General features: G+C 45.4%; 1 protein-coding gene across 3 annotated transcripts in view; it reads right to left on the bottom strand.

Moving 5' to 3' along the window:
* Positions 1–7,546: 7,546 nt before the first annotated feature.
* The window catches only part of satb2 (SATB homeobox 2), a 55,053-nt gene continuing 41,692 nt past the window's right edge, over positions 7,547–20,907 (bottom strand). For 2 of the 3 annotated variants that reach the window (XM_084083869.1, XM_084083868.1), the window contains exons 12-14: positions 19,376–19,570; positions 10,512–10,721; positions 7,547–10,094 (exon numbers count right to left, since the gene is read on the bottom strand). In XM_084083869.1, coding sequence (XP_083939995.1) covers positions 9,600–10,094; positions 10,512–10,721; positions 19,376–19,570 — 900 coding nt within the window. In that variant the 3' untranslated portion in view covers positions 7,547–9,599. The remainder of the gene's footprint in view (positions 10,095–10,511; positions 10,722–19,375; positions 19,571–20,907) is intronic. The other variant, XM_084083867.1, reaches the window with a different exon arrangement.

Here is a 20,907-nt window from a genome sequence, read left to right as displayed (position 1 = left end):
CTGTCTGACTGGCTGTCTGCCTGTCTGTCTGTCTGACTGTCTGTCTGTCTCTCTGTCTGTCTATCATATAACAATTACACCCATCCGATTGTTGATAGATCTGCTTGCTTATCCTGATGTGTGTGTGTGTGTGTGTGTGTGTGTGTGTGTGTGTGTGCGTGCGTGCGTGCGTGCGTGCGTGCGTGCGTGCGTGCGTGCGTGCGTGCGTGCGTGCGTGCGTGCGTGCGTGCGTGCGTGTGATCTTCATGCTTTGCTCCATCACAAATCCTGGCTGCTAATGACAACCAGCTCTATAGAACCTGGGGCAGGAGGGGTTAAAGCCCACCAATTGAGCGAATAATGAGTTGAATTAGGAGATTTAGGGTGAGGTGGGAGGAGATTGAGGCTGGTACTGGTGAATGAAAACCAGAGGTGCTCACCACAAAGCTGTAGAGACACAGAGGAACACTTCAGCGTATGTGTGTGTGTGTGTGTGTGTGTGTGTGCGTGCGTGCGTGCGTGCGTGCGTGCGTGCGTGCGTGCGTGCGTGCGTGCGTGCGTGCGTGCGTGCGTGCGTGCGTGCGTGCGTGCGTGCGTGCGTGCGTGCGTGCGTGTGTGTGTTTGCGTGTGACTCTTTACAGTTGCATATGTATTTGTGTGTCTGCGTGTGTGTTCTTGAATGTGTGTATTAGTGAGTTTTTGTGTGTAAGCATCTATGTGTAAGTGCATGCGTGTGTGTATGTATTTGGACGTGTGTATTATATAGTGTGTGTGTGTGTGTGTGTGTGTGTGTGTGTGTGTGTGTGTGTGTGTGTGTGTGTGTGTGTGTGTGTGTGTGTGTGTGTGTGTGTGTGTGTGTGTGTGTTGTGTTGGCAGTCGGCCAGTCATAGTGAGGAAGAGGGATGGAAAAAGAAATGATTATCACATCCCATAACGCTGTTGACTTCATACTAAACACATTGAGAGTGACTTGGCCATCATAGATATAATACAGAATGTCTTAGTAATTGCCATGATGCACATCAATTCAGACCCAGTCAAGAATTTCAGCTCGAGTCTGGTGTTGTGCACTCTAGAGGGAGGAAATACACAGCAACAGGCAAACAAGCTATCTGTTAAATGCTATTACTGGTGCAAATGCTATCAGCATGAGGAAATAGGGTCTCACTCAGAATTATTCCCTCCAAAAGAATATGCTTGTGAGAGCAGCATTTCCATTCAGATTGAGTTGTTGGTCACTTATAAAAATCTAATTTAGCATAATCTTCTCCTTTGTTGGGTTATTAAAAAGTTGGCAGAAGACGTGTTTTTCAGCGCTAAGGGAGTTTGTTTGTAATTCTCCTGGAACATCCATCGTGGTCTCTCCTTAGTAACTGTGTTTTAAAAGAGGTATTCTTTTTCTAAATAAACAAGGGAAGTTGCATTGTCATCCACAATTTCCAGTAAATTCCACCCAGAAAATGGCCTCTTGGGTAATATTTTTCCATTCCTGGTCTGCTTTGATTGCCCTTCATGTACAAATGAAACAGTATTTGGTTCCTGTGGCCACGCCGTTGACTCTGCCCAGCCCTCCCCCCTGTTCTCCCTCTAGCCAGCCCCAAGTACAGTTTATACACAATACACAACATTGTTCAAAAGGCAGGGCACTCTGAAATGCTCTGGCAGGCTTTGAAGATCACAACGTGATCATTCCAAGGTTAACATGCAAAGACGAGACATAAACTGGATAAACTAATGGAGAAAGAAGATCCCGTTACAAATAAAGAAAATGTAGACCAGCGGTTTTCTTTTCACTCAATGCGTTATATTTAAACAACAGTGACTTTTTCAACATGAAAATATCAACTGCCCCAACAACAATAAAACACACACACAGCATGGAATGAATTATCACTTTAACAGTGAAGCCACAACTGAAGACTGCTCCTTAACGATGCTTCTTAAACCAGTTTTAAAGTTAGACGTTACTTGCTCTGGTCAGTGAAGTCAAGAAACCCTTGATTAAATCAATTCAATATCTCCTTAATTAATCAAATGAACCCCAGTGTCCCTATTCTGGGGGTGAACATTCAGCGAAAAGCCGATGTACGATCTCACAACGTATCACGTTGCGTGTAGATCTGCTATTTCTAGCTAAGAGATTATAGGTGTACAGGGGAAAAAGGATGGATCACGCATAGAGCCTCGGGGGACCTCGGTCAACTAAGTATATAGAGTTTAAGTGGTTAAAGTTGTGGTGTGTGGCCAATCCTGTCAGAACACATTGTGAGTCACGTTTGGATACCAACACAATGGTTGAGATATACACTGTTCTGTGCTGCTATAGAAGCACTAAGTTATATCATAGTGTCACCTGCCTGAAAACTGAAAAACATGACTTCATGTTCTTCAGTTGAAAATCGTCTGTTTCCGTTGAGCGACACGGGAGTCCAAACAAGACACTTAAATGACTTCTCTGAGTCCATCTTGCAACAAGTGACATTGCCAGTCTCTCTAATCGCTCTCCATGGTTCTATCAACAGACCACAAATAATCTTGGGAAAACATTGCTATTGTGACATGAGGAAACTAAAACCATCTTCATTCACATTTAAAGCCATGATTGAAATTACGATTGACTTGATCTCAAGTTCTTGATAATATTATTGACAGTCACTTATAAATCATGATACCACTACCCATTACATGGGGCGATAGGCTGAGGCAAGAGAGACAAGAAAACATAAACGCATGTTTTCCCATCCGTTGATTTGATTGATAAAATGTCTACTTTCTACAGACTTTTTTATCTAGGTGTTTATCCATCTGCAAGCAGTTCAAAAGCTTGTGAGAGAAGAGAAGTTTATTTTCTTTTGGCCTGGCATGGAAATACACACACTGACCCACAGACAGATAAATAGACAGACAGACAGACAGACAGACAGACAGACAGACAGACAGACAGACAAACAGACCGAGACCAACAGTGAGACAAGACAGAGAGATCAGACAGGTCAATCAGAGAGACAGACAGAGTGTGTGTGTGTGTGTGTGTGTGTGTGTGTGTGTGTGTGTGTGTGTGTGTGTGTGTGTGTGTGTGTGTGTGTGTGTGTGTGTGTGTGTGTGTGTGTGTGTGTGTGTGTGTGTGTGTGTGTGTGTGTGTGTGTGTGTGACAGCTAATACACCAGATGTTGTTGTAGTTGACGAAGAAAGCAGAGAAGTCACCATCTTAGAAGTAGGCTGTATGTTTGACTATAGTCTGTAGGAGACATTCCTTGCCAAGGTTTTAAAATACCAACCTCTCAGAAATGAGATTGAACAACTTGGGTACAGGTGTAAACTACTTGTGTTTATATTTGGAAGCCTTGGCAACGTCCACAGACAAGTTGTAAGGGGTTTGCAGATGGCAGGAATTCCAAAGCCAAAAGCTAAAGCATTAGCAAAATTCTGCTCGATATCTGTGATAATAGGCAGCTGCCACATATGGAGGAGACGCTGCTTCCTATATCCATAGACAGATCAGACATGTCAATGAGATTCTGAGCTTGTATGTGCATCTACCACTATTTGTGTTCAAGAATTTCTCTTGTAAAATGTGAACATAAATAAAAATATTAAATGTGTGTGTGTGTGCGTGCGTGCGTGCGTGCGTGCGTGCGTGCGTGCGTGCGTGCGTGCGTGCGTGCGTGCGTGCGTGCGTGTGTGTGGGGAGGGGGGGGGGGGGGGTTCTCAGCAGGTGCAATTATCCCAGAGCAGTAGTCTCCCAGTTTTAGCTGATTGTCTTCAGTCAATCAGTCACAGAAGACAAGTGGAGCACAGTGGATGCCTGTGCGAGAAGCCTCATCACAGACACTCACTTCCTATTGTTTACTGAGCGAGTCCATCTCAGAAGTTCTCTGCGTGATGCTGAAAATGAGTAAAGGACCACACATGTACTGTTCAGCTAAACACACACACACACACACACACACACACACACACACACACACACACACACACACACACACACACACACACACACACACACACACACACACACACACACACACTTGCTTGACCCAACCTCTGCTGGTTAAACACCAGGAGTATTCTTCCCCGCCTGTGTATATGTGTACTGTATGCAGGTGTGTGTCTTTCATGGGTGTGCTGGTGAGGTTTGATTTCTGTTCCACAGCACACAATAGCCCTGCTGGTGAGCAATCTTACTGTGGTCTTTTAGACAATGGTTGATTTTGGGATGCACAGTGCTAAATCACACTTAATCATATACTTCACAGATCCTATACTCAATGTAGCATTTTACCATGCTTTATTTGTTTTAACCACATGAACCCTAGCCTCCCTATTCTGTGGCGAGCATTCCACGAAAATAGCTCATCTACAAGCTCACAATGCGTAGATTGGCTATTTTCAGCAAAGAGATTTGTTGTGGAGTAGTGTTTCTCAACGGGGGCGGTATCACCAAATATTACATTCAATTAATGTGGTGGGGGGAGGGGGCTGGAAGCAATACTTTTTGTGTTCTTGTTTAATAGTCAAATGCACATTATCTTCATTTCATCTTGACTTTTTTACTGTGATACTATTTTTTGACCATGATACTATTACTGACCATTGGTCAGTATCATGGTCAGTATCATGTCAGTATCATGGTCAGTATCATGTCAGTATCATGGTCAGTATCATGTCAGTATCATGGTCAGTATCATGGTCAGTATCATGTCAGTATCATGGTCAGTATCATGTCAGTATCATGGTCAGTATCATGGTCAATATCATGGTCAGTATCATGTCAGTATCATGTCAGTATCATGGTCAGTGTCATGTCAGTATCATGTCAGTATCATGGTCAGTGTCATGTCAGTATCATGGTCAGTATCATGGTCAGTATCATGTCAGTATCATGGTCAGTGTCATGGTCAGTATCATGTCAGTATCATGGTCAGTATCATGGTCAGTATCATGTCAGTATCATGGTCAGTATCATGGTCAGTATCATGGTCAGTATCATAGACAGAATCATGTGATAGGGCCATGACAACCCTGCCATTCAGTGCTGTGAAAGGGGCGTGATGTGACAAGGCCTGACATCCATAATACAATTCCATTTATAAGCGTACCAGGCTTTTTTTCTCTCTCCCTGGGAAGTAGGCTAATAATTACACAATAATCACATACTAACAGTCCAGTTTACTGTAAAATCTGATTTTGGAAATCGATTAGATATTTTCTAAATTATATAAGCAACATAATACACATTAAAAAGAAAGCTTACATTTTAATTCGGTGTGGGGGGCAGTAAGGGACCTGGGCCCAAAAAAGGTTGAGAAACACATGGTGTAGAGGGAAAAAAATAGGGGGGCTGGTATAGACTCCTGGGGGACTTTGGTCAATGAAGTTAACTGCCTGGGTTTGCTACCCATGGTATTATTTCAGATTTACAGATACTAAGCGCTTTGACATACGGATGTGCTTTAACGGTACACATGAATATACCAAACATTCACACCAGAACAACAGCAGATGGTTCCGTTTGCAGCCATTTTTGTTGCCAAAGAGGAAACCACAAAAGGAAAAAGAAGTCGTAACATGGAAACATGATTTTTGACCTTGCCTAAATGCCACACTGCACTATAGACCCATTCTTCCACATTGTAGTTGAGACGTCAGGTTTGTTTTTTTCTCTCATTGAAAACGGCAGGGGATCTCGCTCTTAGTGCTGACATTAAACCCAGGCGCCGGGGCTCATGTGATCATTACTGACACAGGATGTGGTACAGGCCCATTATCAGGCAGGGCCTATTGTTTCTGCTGTATGCTAGCAAGGACACGAACAGTGGGGCTCACTTTAGAGCTGAGCTGTAGCTCAGATATAGCAGCAGACCCTCCAGTAGTAACGGTCCTGTGGGACAGTGGAGAGAGAGAGAGAGAGAGAGAGAGAGAGAGAGAGAGAGAGAGAGAGAGAGAGAGAGAGACAGAGCCACTTTGAGAGCGTTGGCAGTGCTTTCCATGTGAATTACTGTCACTCCCCGTGCGCCGCCTCTTATTAGAAACCCCAGCCCCTGTGGCTTTACGCAGACCTTTAATTGATTGGCTCGGAATAATGCGGGGCGCGCCGCAGTGTGTGTGTGTGTGTGTGTGTGTGTGTGTGTGTGTGTGTGTGTGTATATGTGTGAGAGAGAAAGAGAATGAGAATGAATGAATGAGTGTTTAAGTGCATAAAATGTCTATGTGCTGTGTGCGTGTGTGCGTGAAGCATTTGTGTGCATGCGTGCGTGCGTGCGTGCGTGCGTGCGTGCGTGCATGCGTGTGTGTGTGTGTGTGTGTGTGTGTGTGTGTGTGTGTGTGTGTGTGTGTGTGTGTGTGTGTGTGTGTGTGTGTGTTTGCACGCGTGCATATGTGTGTGTGTGTGTGTGTGTGTGTGTGTGTGTGTGTGTGTGTGTGTGTGTGTGTGTGTGTGTGTGTGTGTGTGTGTGTGTGTGTCGTGTGCCTGCACAAACAGAAATGCATATGGCAAACCGATCCATGTATTTTTGTGTCGTGATTCGTGAAAAAAACAAACACCCAGGCCATTATGAATTCACAAATTTTAATTCACTTCAACATTGAATGAACCAAGATTCCAAATGAAATGCGATTGACTTATAACCCTGATTCCTGTCATACAGACCAACACAACAAAGTCAACGAAGCATTGGAGTCGATGAGACACTGTGAAATCTTCAGTGTTAAAGATGGTGTAAGTGATCATTTTTGGTTAATACGTTTTAAATAGCTCTATATTCCACTAGTAATCATTACTATAGAGTGTTTGTTGAGTGACTGGAGTCTCCCCGTCTCTCAGAAAACAGAAAATACATTTTAGGGTCAAGATACCAATTTGATCCAAACAGGAACGTGAACTCATACAGGATACAGGATAAACAAGTTGAATTGAAAGTGATGGAACAAAAACAATTGAGCAGACAAAATTGGAACTGAAACACTATAAGATTATATCTGACAATGGGTTCTCTCTCCTGATCAGATGAAATTGATGACCCACTTTTAGTATTAACCAAAAAATATCACATACAGCACCTTTCATGTATCCATTTGTAACTCTTAGAGTGTCCAAATCTACATTATAAATACGTACACTCTCACAGTTAAACACTGAGGATTTGACAGTGTAAAATTACAAGGCAGGTCCTCTGCGTGAATGTAGCAGCCGATTGAGACAGTCAAATGAGAGATCCCCTGACATATATGTAATTCATTCTCAGATGTGGATTCAAACACACACATTTGTACACATTTGCACCAGACACAGAACAATATACAGTTTGAATTTGTTTTTAAATACTCCGGGGATTGAGTGAACGTGGCCTGGTGCAATGAATTAAATTGAATTGAATTGAACTGAATTCATTGCATTGTCCAAAAGTGCAGCACTGTTAATTCTGCTAATACCCGGACTGGCTCAAACAAACACTCGAAGTTGCTCAGTAAGACAAAAAAAAAGTATATCAATTACAATTTGATCCACGTCTGGTATTTACATACATTTAAAGTGGTGAGCAGAGTCAAGCCTGCCATGATTCTGTAATGGCTCAAAAAAGTAGATTGTCATCATCTGCAGCAACAAAGTGCTGTTTATAACACACACACACACACACACACACACACACACACACACACACACACACACACACACACACACACACACACACACACACCGCCCCCAATGTTTCCTTAAATGTTTTTGGATTTGGTTCCGCCGTTGCCAAGTCCTTTTTTTGACCGTCTTTGGGAAATAGAGTCACAAAGGAGTTGGCGTAACACAAACAGACACGACTTTTACTCAATAACACTCAGTAACTGCTTCTTTTTTTCCACCTTTTTTTCACTGTCCGCTCCTCCCTTTCTTTCCTTCCTTATTTCTTTCTTTCTTCTTCCCTTGCTTTTTCCCCCCTTGGTCAGTGTGCTCTAATGTCTCTAGTTACCCAAATGAGCGCTACTGTTCCAAAAGCCAATATTTATTAAAAAAGAAACATGGAAATAAAAACTAAAAATAGCACGCAATGACAGCAAGTCCAACCATAATAACAACAATAATAACAATAATGATAATAATAATAATAATCATGGATAAAGATAGCAATAAATAGGGTTGGTGGAGTTTAAGTGCGGGTAGGTGTGGTGGAACACATGACTGTGAGCACCAGTTAGAGAGAGAGAGAGAGTGAGGGATGAGGAGAGACAGATGGAGAGAGCAGAGGGAAGAGTGAAACGGGTGGGCTACCGCTACCGCACATAAAGTGACTGATTGTTTGGTTGCCGAATCTCTACTCCATCCCCTCCTTTTCTTGACGTTTTTTCCCGCTGCACATGTCAGAAGGTTAGTGGCCTGGAAGGGCGCGGAGCGCCTCTGGCCCAAAAGTATCCTTCCACGCCACATCCTCAGAGGATTTTGCACATTGTTACCCACAATGCCCACGGTCCACTCTCTCTCTCTCTCTTTCTGTCTGTCTGTCTCTCTCTGCCAAACTGTCCACCGCCGTTCAAATGTCTCTCTGTCGAATCACCGAAAACCTCACTGCTGGGTCATGAGTCCAAATAAGAAAGGCCTTAAGGAGGGGTGAGAGAGAGAGAGAGAGAACGTCACCCCTCCGCTAAAATGCCAGTGTGTGAGGGGCTTAGTTAAGAGCAAGATAGGACAGGAGGTGAGTTTGGAGTGGGTTGATGTCTGAGAGGGAGTCCATTTTTACTACATGAAGTGTAGTTTGAAGTGTTGTCCATCAAAGTCCTCAGGCAGCGAAAAGAGTAGTCAGTGTTTGTCCTGAGGATTTATGGCATAGTGGAGGTCTTGATAAGCCCCCCCCCCCTCCCCAGGGACTACACCATATAACAGAGTGTGGTGTGTGTGTGTGTGTGTGTGTGTGTGTGTGTGTGTGTGTGTGTGTGTGTGTGTGTGTGTGTGTGTGTGTGTGTGTGTGTGTGTGTGTGTGTGTGTGTGTGTGTGTGTGTGTGTGTGTGTGTGTGTGTGTGTGTGTGTGTGGTGGAGAGAGAGAGAGAAAGAGAGAGACAGAGTGAGAGAGAGAAAGAGAGAGAGCAGTTATTGGATGGAGCAGACAAAAGCCCACCTTCCTTGAAGAATGTCATCTTTGGGATTGGCTGGCTGAGAGAGAAGGTTGTGATCGTTTCCAGTTCTTTACATCCATTAACATACAGAGATGGTATTCAGATTTTGTACAGTATCATCTTGTGTTTGTGGAGGTATGGGAAGTAGCAGTTCTATCTCATGACAAAAAACAACAACAACATAAAACTGTCTTCCACAGTTCCATATCAAATGCTGTGTCACAGCACAGCAAAGTGGCAACCTGCTTTCTCCCACTGAGGTAACATTGTAATTTTCACCACTCCACAATATGCAGATATCAGATATTTTGTCTGAAATGATCACTAATTGTCTGGTAATTTGTATGATTGTGTCTCCCTTTTCACGAGAGCCACACGTCCCTCAACACTCACAGAGCCTCTGTGTAGCCACACTCCACCCATCAATTTCCTTTTGAGTTTCTCATGTACATTCTCCGATTGCATCTTTACAGCTCTGGTCTCTTCCTCTCTGCCCCCCCCTTGTGTTGGTGTCAAGTCTATCTCTGGTACTCAGCCTGCTCTCTGGGACTGGACGAGGTACTCCCGGCAGTCAGAGGCCCACCAGGCCGAGCGAGACCCTTGTCCTTGCCCTCGTCCTGAGCCGCACCGCTCACTGACGAGGCCTGGCTGGAAGTGGATCCAGAGGAGGCCGGAGGCTGGCTCAGCCCTCCGCCGTTCCCGCCGGCCGTCTCCGAGGACGCGTACATCTCTTCGGCGCCGTCCTCGCTGGACTCTGGGTCCTCGGAGCCCGAGAGCAGCTCCTCGTCGCGATACTCGCTGACGTCCACGCCGCCGCTGGCGGCCGCCCCCTCGCTCAGCTCCTTGAGGCGGCCGTGGTGCTTGACGTGGTAGCGCTGGTTCTGGAAGAACTTGATGATGGTGTGCTTGGGCAGGTCCAGCTGTGCAGACAGGGTGTGGATGGCCTCCTGGTCTGGGTAGAGGCCGACGTCCTGGATGAAACTCTGTAGGGTTCCCAGTGCCTCCAGGGAGATCTACAAGATAGCAGAAGGGATTTAGATTGAAGGAAGAGAGCAGAACGAGGAATCATTTTGGTAAGTAAGAGCCCATAACAAATAGGCTGTTAGTTGTACTCAAATGTTGTTGCATGCGTTATATAGAGTAGTGATTGTCAAAATGCATCCTCAAAATGTTCATGTCAAGGACCCCCAAATTAATATGTATTTTGCAACAGACCCCAATTTGAAAAGATTATGTGCCAGGTACACCCATAAGAGAAGATGTCAACCTCTGTTAAGATTTGTCGCAAATAGACGAAAAATAAAATAGGACTTAAGAGTTTAAACTGTTACTCATTTTGCTGGGGACCCCTTAATCCCCCCCCCACCCCACCCCAAAGATCGCTGGACCCCACTTGGAAACCCAGTGAGATAGAGTTTGGGTATATGTACTTTGGTGCGTGATCGTGGCTTCTTGGTTCCACCGCTGACATTGCTAGGCGTACACCCGCCGACTCCTGCTGTTCCCACCATGTTCTGTGCTCCGTCCTCAACCACCGGAGGGGGAAGGGCTAGGGGCTCCTCTCGCATGGGGGAGTGGTGGTGCTCCTTGAGGGGTGTCGGGGGCGGCCTGTGGAGTGGCTGACGAGAAAAAGTGAAGAACTAATTAATGGGGCACAGTGACCCCTCTTCAAAATTGCATCCTGGAATGCCACTAAAACACTTTACCACTTAAACCCTATACACTTCGTTGACCATTTACAGGCATGTGTGTGTGTATAGCCTACTCTATATGTGTGTGCACATGCATCCATTCACATTATGCATGCATGTGCATACTTTACATGAATGGACTGCAAGGCACCACTTGTTTTAAAAGGATCCCTGGCTAATGAGCCAAATATGCCTTAATACATTATAATTGCCCTCTATAACTAAAACATATTTTTCAAAACACCTTAAATATTGTATTTATTTTATAAACAGTTAATCTTTTAGTCAATGCCTGTCGCAAGTTGATGATGTCTTTTGTCCATGTGTGGTCTAGCCCTATGGAATTTATGGAATGCATGTGCAAAAAAAAACATATTTAAAATATTGATTTGATTCTCATATTAACCTTAGGAAGTATTAAGTTGTTTTTTATTTTCTACATAACATCTACAAATGCAAAATGATATAGCAAGTATATACATTCAGCACCAAGCAGGTTTTAGAATGTCCCCATAGGCCTATAATGCTATCTGTTTTCCTCACCACAGACATTCCACTCTCTACGCTTACAGACAGTAGCCAGAGCCACATGGGTTTTGCAGAGGGTGAGAACAATATTGTTTCACAGCTCACAAAGCATGGCCTATTAGCCTGCTCCGTGCCTTCATAACAGACTGCCGGCCGCCATGTGTACCTTTGACCTGATGCGTGTAAGATTAGCCAAGCATCTGTCTGCCCCCATCAGTCTCTCATTTACTAGCTTACGACATCCCATCACTATTTAACCTGCTCATTCATAACCAGAGGGAGAGAGAGAGAGAGAGAGAGAGAGAGAGAGAGAGTTTCCTGAAACTACAGAGAGAGAGAGAGAGTTTCCTGTACTAAGTTGTGTCTGCTTCAAGTTAGCAATTAGATTGACGTGAAATATTGAATGCCTACCGCGTTTTTTAATAGCTGATAGCTGAGGGGAGGAGAACTAGTGGAAGATTATATAGCGTGATTATGTACAGTAAATCCAGTAAACCAGTAATCCATTGTACATGCTGTTGGGAGTAGCCGCTGCTGGTGTAGTGCTTAAGTTACCTGCCTTCAGAACACATTAACTTCATATAATTGGTCCTTACTAATTATCATTAAGATGGCACCATTTCCATCTACTCATTCTGCGTCTCTTTGGTGTAAAGTTGTCATTCTGACAACTTTCCATTGTTCTTGCATTAATAAATAAAAAAAGTCTTGTTTGAAATGACCAAACCTGCCTACTGATGATGTCACTGGTAGGCAGGTTTCTGACCTGCCCACAGCCTTCCTCTGAGACACAGACCGAAGAGACAGAAATGGTACCATCTTATTAAGGAGCATTAGTGAGGACCAATTATGTGAATATGTGGTTGAAAATATGTGGTCCTTTAAGGATGAAACCCAACCAGAGTCTAGTCTGCCGTCTCCCTCTCATTTTTCCTACTGTCTTTTTCTAAATAAAAAGAATAACAGGGAGAACGGTCTCTCATACATGCTCTAGTATTTGTTTTAAAGGTGTGTGGGCAGTCCTACTGTGGAGTAGGTGTGTGGGAGAAGCGTGTTATGCTATTCTGGTGGGTGGGATCCTCTGTGGTTATTTGACAGTGCTGTGGAGGGCAGGGTGAAGTGCAGGAAGGAGCGAAAGTGGCTGGTCGGTGGCTGTTTGTCAGAAGGTACGGTGGCTGTTGTGAGAGGGCTGTGGTCGTGTCCCTCCCGTTGGCTTAAAGAGCAGGGAGGGGCCCTCCCCACTGGAATGCCCAGCTATAAATCTGTGGTGCATTAAAATTAAAGGACCCACATAAAGATAATAGTCATTCGCCTTTCTCTCCCTCTCTTCAATAATAACAGGGTATTACTTGAATAATATCGAGGGCAGGCCAGACCATGAAATTGCTCCGATTTCACTGCGCGGGGGCTTTTTCTGCTGGGTTGTGGGGGGGAATTTACAGGAAGTTTTTAAGATTTTTTTTGTCCTCATTTCCCACTCACTCTCCCTCTCTCTCTGTCACACAGATGACAGATTTAGATATTGTGCAACAGTTGTGGGAATGGTGGTAAGTGAGCGACGTAAACGAGAAAAGGTTGCCAGGAGTAGATATCTACCCCTGCCCTAATAAAGGACCACACAGCCACAAACATCTCTGCTCAAACTCAGTGAGACAGCGAGACACTTAATAACTAAATTGAGGGTGAATCATGGAGGGGGATTGTTGCAAAACCGGCCTCCCTTCCTAAGCTTTTTGCACGGACCCTCATCATCTCCACTGTTATTTGGGCAGACAGCAAGGACTCTTGGATTGATATCACGCGTACAAGCGCACTTGCACATAGACACAAACACACACACACACACACACACACACACACACACACACACACACACACACACACACACACACACACACACACACACACACACACACAGAATTGCAGGGCCTGGTCTCCTTCACGCGCTAATGGTGATGTTAGTGGCAGAGAGAGGGAGAGAGAGAGAGCAGTGCGGAGCCATGCTTGGCTCCTTCACACTTCATCTCAGTCGGCTCCACGCCTCCCCCCTCTCTTCGTCTCTTCTTTTCTATGTTCCACCTCCACCTTACACTCCTTTTCCACCTTCCTCTCTTTTTCTCCCACGTCGTCCCTTCCCTCCATTCCCCTCTTTCAGCTTCTCCCTCTTCGTTTCCCTCTGTGCTTTTGCTCTCCTCTCTTTCTCTTCACTCCTAATGCATCAGGACACTAATAAAGCGTGTGCGTCTGCCAAGCCAACATGACTCCATGTCCAAGTCAGCCCTGACTCCGACCAATGCCAGTAACTCCCCCCCAAAGTCCCTCTGCAGCCCCCCCTCTCTCTCTCTCCCTCTCTCTCTCTTTCTCTCTCTGTCTCTCTCTCTCTGTTCTATTCCCTCCTGCTCCACCCACCTCCCTTACCTTATTCTCCACCCTATGTTCCAACACTCCCACAGCTTTTCAGCATAAGTCCATCTCCCTCCTCAGAGATTTATAGCGCTGAACTATCTGTGGTTTAACTGTAATTTACCTGAAATAATTACAGTGAATTCGTCTCCACCTATTTGTCTCTTGTTTTGGCTAACCTGCTGTAAAGTCAAATCCGGAAATTATTTTATTGAATAAAAGGTCATTCAACCGAACTGTATGGTAGAGTATATTGATAAAATAAAGTAATTTGGACTCTGGTGTCGGGTAGGACAAATACTGGTTGACAAGTAGTACTTCCTGAGGGTCATAAGCACAATATCTCATCAGGCTAAGCAGGGATTTTGCCTAGGAACAGCAGTAGAAGTTTGGTTGCCCACGCGGGAGACCCGGGTTCAAACTTATGAATCGCAGCTTTAATATGTACAACGGTTACTAAATGTGTCGTTTTATTACATTTTTCTTCTTTCTTAAATGTATCTACCTCTGCAGTAGTGTTCAGTGCCTCCCGTTCTGTCCCTCCTCCGCGGGAACCTACTGATCTCCAGCTCCTCCCATTTTCCCGTTGGTCCTGACCCCTCTACTGTGGAACAGTCCACATGTCACTTTAACGCAACACAATACAGCCCCCCTGCTCTCCCCAAAAACCACAAACACTGGAACCCCTGGACCAGACTGGCTCTTCTCATGCCATATAATTCAATATTCCTGAAAACCTTTTTTTTTTTCACTCCCACCCCCTTTTCTCTTTCTCTCTTGCATTTGCTCCTGCGTTCCTCTCTCTCTCTCCCTCTCTCTCTCTCTCTCTTTTCTCTCTCTCTCTCTCTCTCTCTCTCTCTCTCTCTCTCTCTCTCTCTCTCTCTCTCTCTCTCTCTCTCTCTCTCTCTCTCTCTCTCTCTCTCTCTCTCTCTCATTTCAATTTCAATTCTCTCTCTCTCTTTCGCTCTCTCTTTTTCATTCTCTCTTACTCTCTCTCTCTCTCTCTCATTCTTCTTTCTTGCTTTACCGCCTTCCCTCTTGCTTTGCTCTCCCGCTCTCTCTCTCTCCAATGTCACTCACTGTAAGTGCCATAAGTGCATTGCATTAAAGAGGGAAAAAAAGTTTTCTTTTAGACGTAAATCAAGGAAAATTACTGTGCAGAACTATGAAAGAATTATACAAGATGAAATATTAATCTTCTCCTTAATGAGCTGTGGTCCTCTAGGACCCCCCCCCCCTCCCCCCTCCCCCCTCCTCTTGCTCTGCTGTATCTCTGGCTGTATTTATGTGAGCATGTGTGTGTTTGGGGGGGGGGACGACAGGAGCGATGTGTGACCACCAGAGACACCATTAGCACACAGATAAATATGTAATGAAGGAAAAAAATCACTTTTCTGTTGGTTTTCTGCATGACTTCACCTTTCCTGTTAATCAGTGTGTTTTTTCTTCCCTTCTTCTCTTTTTCTGTCTCGGGCTCTCTCTCTCTCTCTCTCTCTCTCTCTCTGTTCTCCCCTTTGTGCGCCGAACATAGCTGATCTACAAGTTCACAACAAGTCGCGATGAGGCCCATTGTGAGCTTGTAGACAGGCTAGTTTTGACGTGTGACAACACCGTACGATGAAGTATAAATGGGTATTTTCTCAATCACTCACGTCAGCAGCCACAGGCAGGCAGTAGATGAGTCACTGTGCAGGCGTTCTATTCTTGTTAAATAATGTGTCTTTGATGGAAAACTGTATACACGTATAGTAATTGAGGCAATGTGGGAGAATGGTTGGTCTCCAGCTGAGTGTGTGTGTGTGTGTGTGTGTGTGTGTGTGTGTGTGTGTGTGTGTGTGTGTGTGTGTGTGTGTGTGTGTGTGTGTGTGTGTGTGTGTGTGTGTGTGTGTGTGTGTGTGCGCGTGCGCACACGCGCGTGTGATTTGCTCTGTCTTTCAATGTGTGGGGTATTCATTCCACTTATCTGCAATTAAACAATTAACTTAATTGTGGTTTACCAGCGCAAAAAAAAAGAAGACCAAGCTCCACCCTAAGTTTGACAGTGAATAAGAGACCACCAGAATGCTCTGATCACTAGACAGCATGTACACAGTAAAACCCGGAGTGTTAAGGGTCCAAATTTACACTGTCGGAGTGAAATACCCACTCCGGATCTTACTGGGTATGAATGAGAGAAACACACACACATACAGCTGTGAGTGAGTGAGTGAGTGAGTGAGTGAGAGACAGACAGACAGACAGACAGACAGACAGATAGACACCCGCACACGCGCGCACGCGCACACACACACACACACACACACACACACACACACACACACACACACACACACACACACAAACATCCCTATGCTTGCTGCAGAATTAAATTTGGCAAAAACAATGGTGAAATAATTCATTAGGGCAGACGGTGCTAAATTAGCAAAGGGAGGCACTTAACTGCTAAAGGCATATAAATATGAACGTAGGGGAGAGGCGAGGGACAGGGCACCGGGGCTGGGTCATTCATGGAGAAATGTGCTGCTGCTGCTTCGGGGTCCCATGGGTTATACAGAGGGTCACTGTTGGGCCCATCCTGGCTCACAGAGATGCCCACACATGCATAAATACATAGATGTGCATGTATGTGCGCACGTTCATGCAGACAGGCATGCACACAATAACACACACACACACACACACGCGCGCGCGCGCGCACACACACACACACACACACACACACACACACACACACACACACACACACACACACACACACACACACACAGGGGCATACACATGCAGGGCCGGGTTATTTCAGTTAACCACTTTCAACCTTGGTGTCTATTTTGGGCATGTCATTATATGCAAAATGTAAGAAATAAGCTAAAATAACTAAAAGAGCAGATTTACAAGTTCACACCGCATGGTTATGAGTGGTTAACTAAGACTAAAAATAAAACTAAATTTACATGTAAAAAAAACAGTTTGGAGCAGGGTCAGTGGTTCATGGTGTACAAGATAAAAATGGCTTTGCTCAATGGGTCCTTTAATAAACAGCTTCTATGAGCTATAGTTGCTTTGCTCATAATACCTGAAAAACTAAAACATTCATACATGGTGGCATGCATTATTGGACCGCCATACTACCTCCAGCACACTGGTGCACACAGAGTTGTACACTACACCTCTCTCTATACACCCACCCCCACACACACACACACACACACACACACACACATACAAATGCGCGCGGGCGCACGCACACACACACACACACACACACACACACACACACACACACACACACACACACACACACACACACACACACGTGTTACCTGCAGAATTAATATACACTCTGTGACACGGTCAGACAAGTCCCTGAGCCCCAGACACGCAGAGGCTCATCATGCAACACACACCCCCCCCCACACACACACACACACACACACACACGTACACACGTACACACGCACGCACGCACACACACGCATCGCTGGCAGGATACAGAACTAGGCTGCGGAGGGCAACGCAGCATACATTTTTCATGTACATTCTGCTTGTTGTGTTTACAGGTTTTGAAATACACTTACTGTCTATACACAAAAGACTGGCCGTGTGTGTGTGTGTGTGTGTGTGTGTGTGTGTGTGTGTGTGTGTGTGTGTGTGTGGCAGCTGGGACACATGTGTGGTCTGTGGTGGCAGGCAGGCTGGAGCCTGGGTATGGCGGGGGCTTGATCTGGGGAGGAGCATGAAGATGGCAAAACACATCCCCACACACACACACACACACACACACACACACATACACACACGCCATATTTACCATTGGCACATCAGCCAACTTCCGTCACAACCCATCCCTGTATCTATGTCCCCACGGGGAGGATGCAAGTTGTGGGGTTAAACTGTATATTTATTTGCATGTTGTGCTCAGGGCCTCAGTGTCAGAGGAACAGAGGAATGTGTTAATGGAGTTACCACAGCTTCCTCTCTCTCTTTCTCTTTCTCTTTCTCTTTCTCTTTCTCTCTCTCTCTCTCTCTCTCTCTCTCCCCATCCGTCTTTAATGGACGACCGCAGAACATATAGAACATCGAGAGCATCAGTAGTCGTGACAGACTGGCTTGGAACTTTACAGCGTGTCCATAGCCTTCCACTTTATCTGGTTGTGTGTCCTTGTGTGACAGTATGTCTGTCTGTCTGTACTGTATGTCTGTACAGTACATGTCTGAGACAGAGAGACAGCCAGAGGGGACAGACACAGTGACAGAAGGAGGGGCCGACATGTCAGGGTGCCCCCCATCCATCTCCTCTTCAGTCACCCTCTGCCTCTCTCCTCAATAGTAATGGGGCATTTCCTTCACTACCACACCACCCACTAACACTGTTTACTGTTTAATCCACTGGGACACACACATACAAACACAAACACACACACGCACGCACACACACACACACACACACACACACACACACACACACACACACACACACACACACACACACACACACACACACACACACACACACACACACACACACACACACATACACATGCGCGCGCTAGATCAAAGAAAATCTCGCACTACAATCACGAATGAGTGACAGGCTCTCTGGAGGCAGAGCCATAATGCGGTTTCATGAGTTTACTATTAAGCATCTGGTTTTGTATTGTAATATTAAGTATGTGGCTGACGTTGGAATCTAATGCATAAATGCATGACCGTCCTCAGTGGATTCAATAATGACGCTGGCTGGTGTTGGTGAAAATCCATTTAATCAATCTGCACCCGAGTTACAGGACTCATATCGTCGCTGTCGGGTGGAAACCACATATGTCCAAAACCGTCACTTTTTAGGGAATGGAAATACATGCATCAGAAACAGGGAAATTAGCAGATCAGCTATTTTCACTTTTTTTGCTAGACACTCTTGCACGACGAAGTAGGGCATTAAGTGACAAAAACACGTAAACAGTTGGAATATGGAGAAACTGAACAAGGTTTGCAGTAAAGCAGGGCAGCTGCTCTACTGCGTCAGCCTGCATATGCTTAGTACTATTAACCCATTAAGACCGGGAAAGCATCTGTGTAACCACTTATTGTAAACCATTATTTTTTACTTTGGCTATTAAAAAATAGCAGATACACAAGCTCATAGCGTGGCACCGAGTGCCGCGCTATGAGCTTGCAGATCTGCACATCTTTTTTAATCATGAAATTTTGTAACTCAAATCTTTGAATCTGGGGATTCTACAAATGTTTTTTTTTTAAACCTATGTTGCTATAATCAGTGTTTCTCAAGCTTTTTCATGTCATGTCTTTTTCAAAATGATATGTATTTGGCCGCGGACCCCTATCTCAAAATATGTTGTTCCAGGGACCCCCCCCCCCGAAGCAAAGATTTGAGTTAAAAATGTTCACTTTAAAAATATAAGTTTTGCACCGAAGTTTCACGATTTTTCAAAAATAGCAGATCTACAAGCTCATAGCGTGGCACCTATGAGCTTGTATATCTGCTATTTCTGGAATAGCCAAATAAATCTTAAAATGACACAGATGCGTTCCCGGTCTTGATGGATTAAGGAAAAGAGCGGGCTCTGCTGCATGCGTCTCAACGCCAGTTTTCGCACAGCTCTTTGCGATAAAAAATAAACTCCATCCACCCGGCGTGGGTGTTGGGATCTCACCTGTGTGTCCTGTGGCAGGTGGAGGACCGTGTGGAGCCTCTCGGTGTGGTGGTGCCTGGACTCCTCCTCGTACACCAGGTCCCTGTCCACCTGAGGGAGTGCCAGGAACCTCCTGATGGTGCACAGGTTCTCCCACAGGGTGCGGTTCTCCGGGCTGGGGTTCTCCTTCCACCGCAGCAACTCACACAGCCAACCCTGGCAGAGAGAGAGAGAGAGAGAGAGAGAGAGAGAGAGAGAGAGAGAGAGAGAGAGAGAGAGAGAGAGAGAGAGAGAGAGAGAGATGGATGAGGACAGAAGACGGGGAGAAAAGGTCAAGATAGAGGAATAGATGGTGAAAGGGTAGGACGGGGAGGGACGGAGAGAGGGAGAGAGAGAGAGGGGTCGGGTGGGGAAAAAAATGGTGGAGGAAGATATTTCGGATGGGTATTCGGAGATTAAGGTAATGGAAGAGAGGGGGGAGGGGGGGGAATGGACAAGGGTGAGCAAACAATAAGATGACGGGACAATGAAGAGAAGGAAAGTTAGGACATGAAGAACTCGAGTGGAGAGCGAGACAGATTCAGAGGAAGATGGGGGAGGGGGAGGTGGTGTGTGTGTGTGTGTGTGTGTGTGTGTGTGTGTGTGTGTGTGTGTGTGTGTGTGTGTGTGTGTGTGTGTGTGTGTGTGTGTGTGTGTGTGTGTGTGTCTGTGTAGGTGGGTGATGGAGGAGAGAGAGAGAAAGATGGAAATTTAATTATCTATGCTAGACTGGTCCAGTTTGTGACACCAGCTGTTGTGTTCAACCAGCCACCTCCAGCAGCATGCAACGCTAATAGCCTGATCATCTCTCTCTCTCTCTCTCTCTCTCTCTCTCTCTCTCTCTCTCTCTCTCTCTCTCTCTCTCTCTCTCTCTCTCCCTCTCTCTCTCTCTCCCTCTCTCAGCATCCCTTGTTCCTTGTGGCCAGCTGCAGCAGATGGGTGCACTGAGCCATGACCCTCAGCCACCCCCAGACCTGCCTACCTGGGAGACCTCGCTAACCGCAAACTCACAGAACATAGCGCACGTGTGTGTGTGCGCACACACACACACACACACACACACACACACACACACACACACACACACACACACACACACACACACCACACACCACACACACACACACACACACACACACACACACACACACACACACACACACAATTACACGACGTGCACACCCGAGCACATTCACATACATTCTCCCGCATACACTTGCTAATACAGTCACCTGGTATTCTGCTGAAACATGCACTCACAAGATATTCCTCCCTATAGTGCAACTGCAACTTAACATAAAATGTGGAAAGGTGGTTAGCCCAGTATAAAACAACTTGTGACACAAGTTCTCCCTTTGTCGCTGTCGGGTAGAAACATTGTAACTCCAAAAACGTTCCAATGTAGTTATTAGTCACAAAAAGTTAATGCTTTTAATTTGTTAAATATTTATAAAACTCCCAGACATAAGCACTTTCAACCTAGTGTCCCTATTTTGGGCATGTCATTATAGGTA

This window comes from Gymnoscopelus microlampas (assembly GCF_963454915.1).
Source record: "Gymnoscopelus microlampas genome assembly, chromosome: 17".
Taxonomy (NCBI): Eukaryota; Metazoa; Chordata; class Actinopteri; order Myctophiformes; family Myctophidae; genus Gymnoscopelus; species Gymnoscopelus microlampas.
This window is presented reverse-complemented; position numbering and strand designations above follow the sequence as displayed.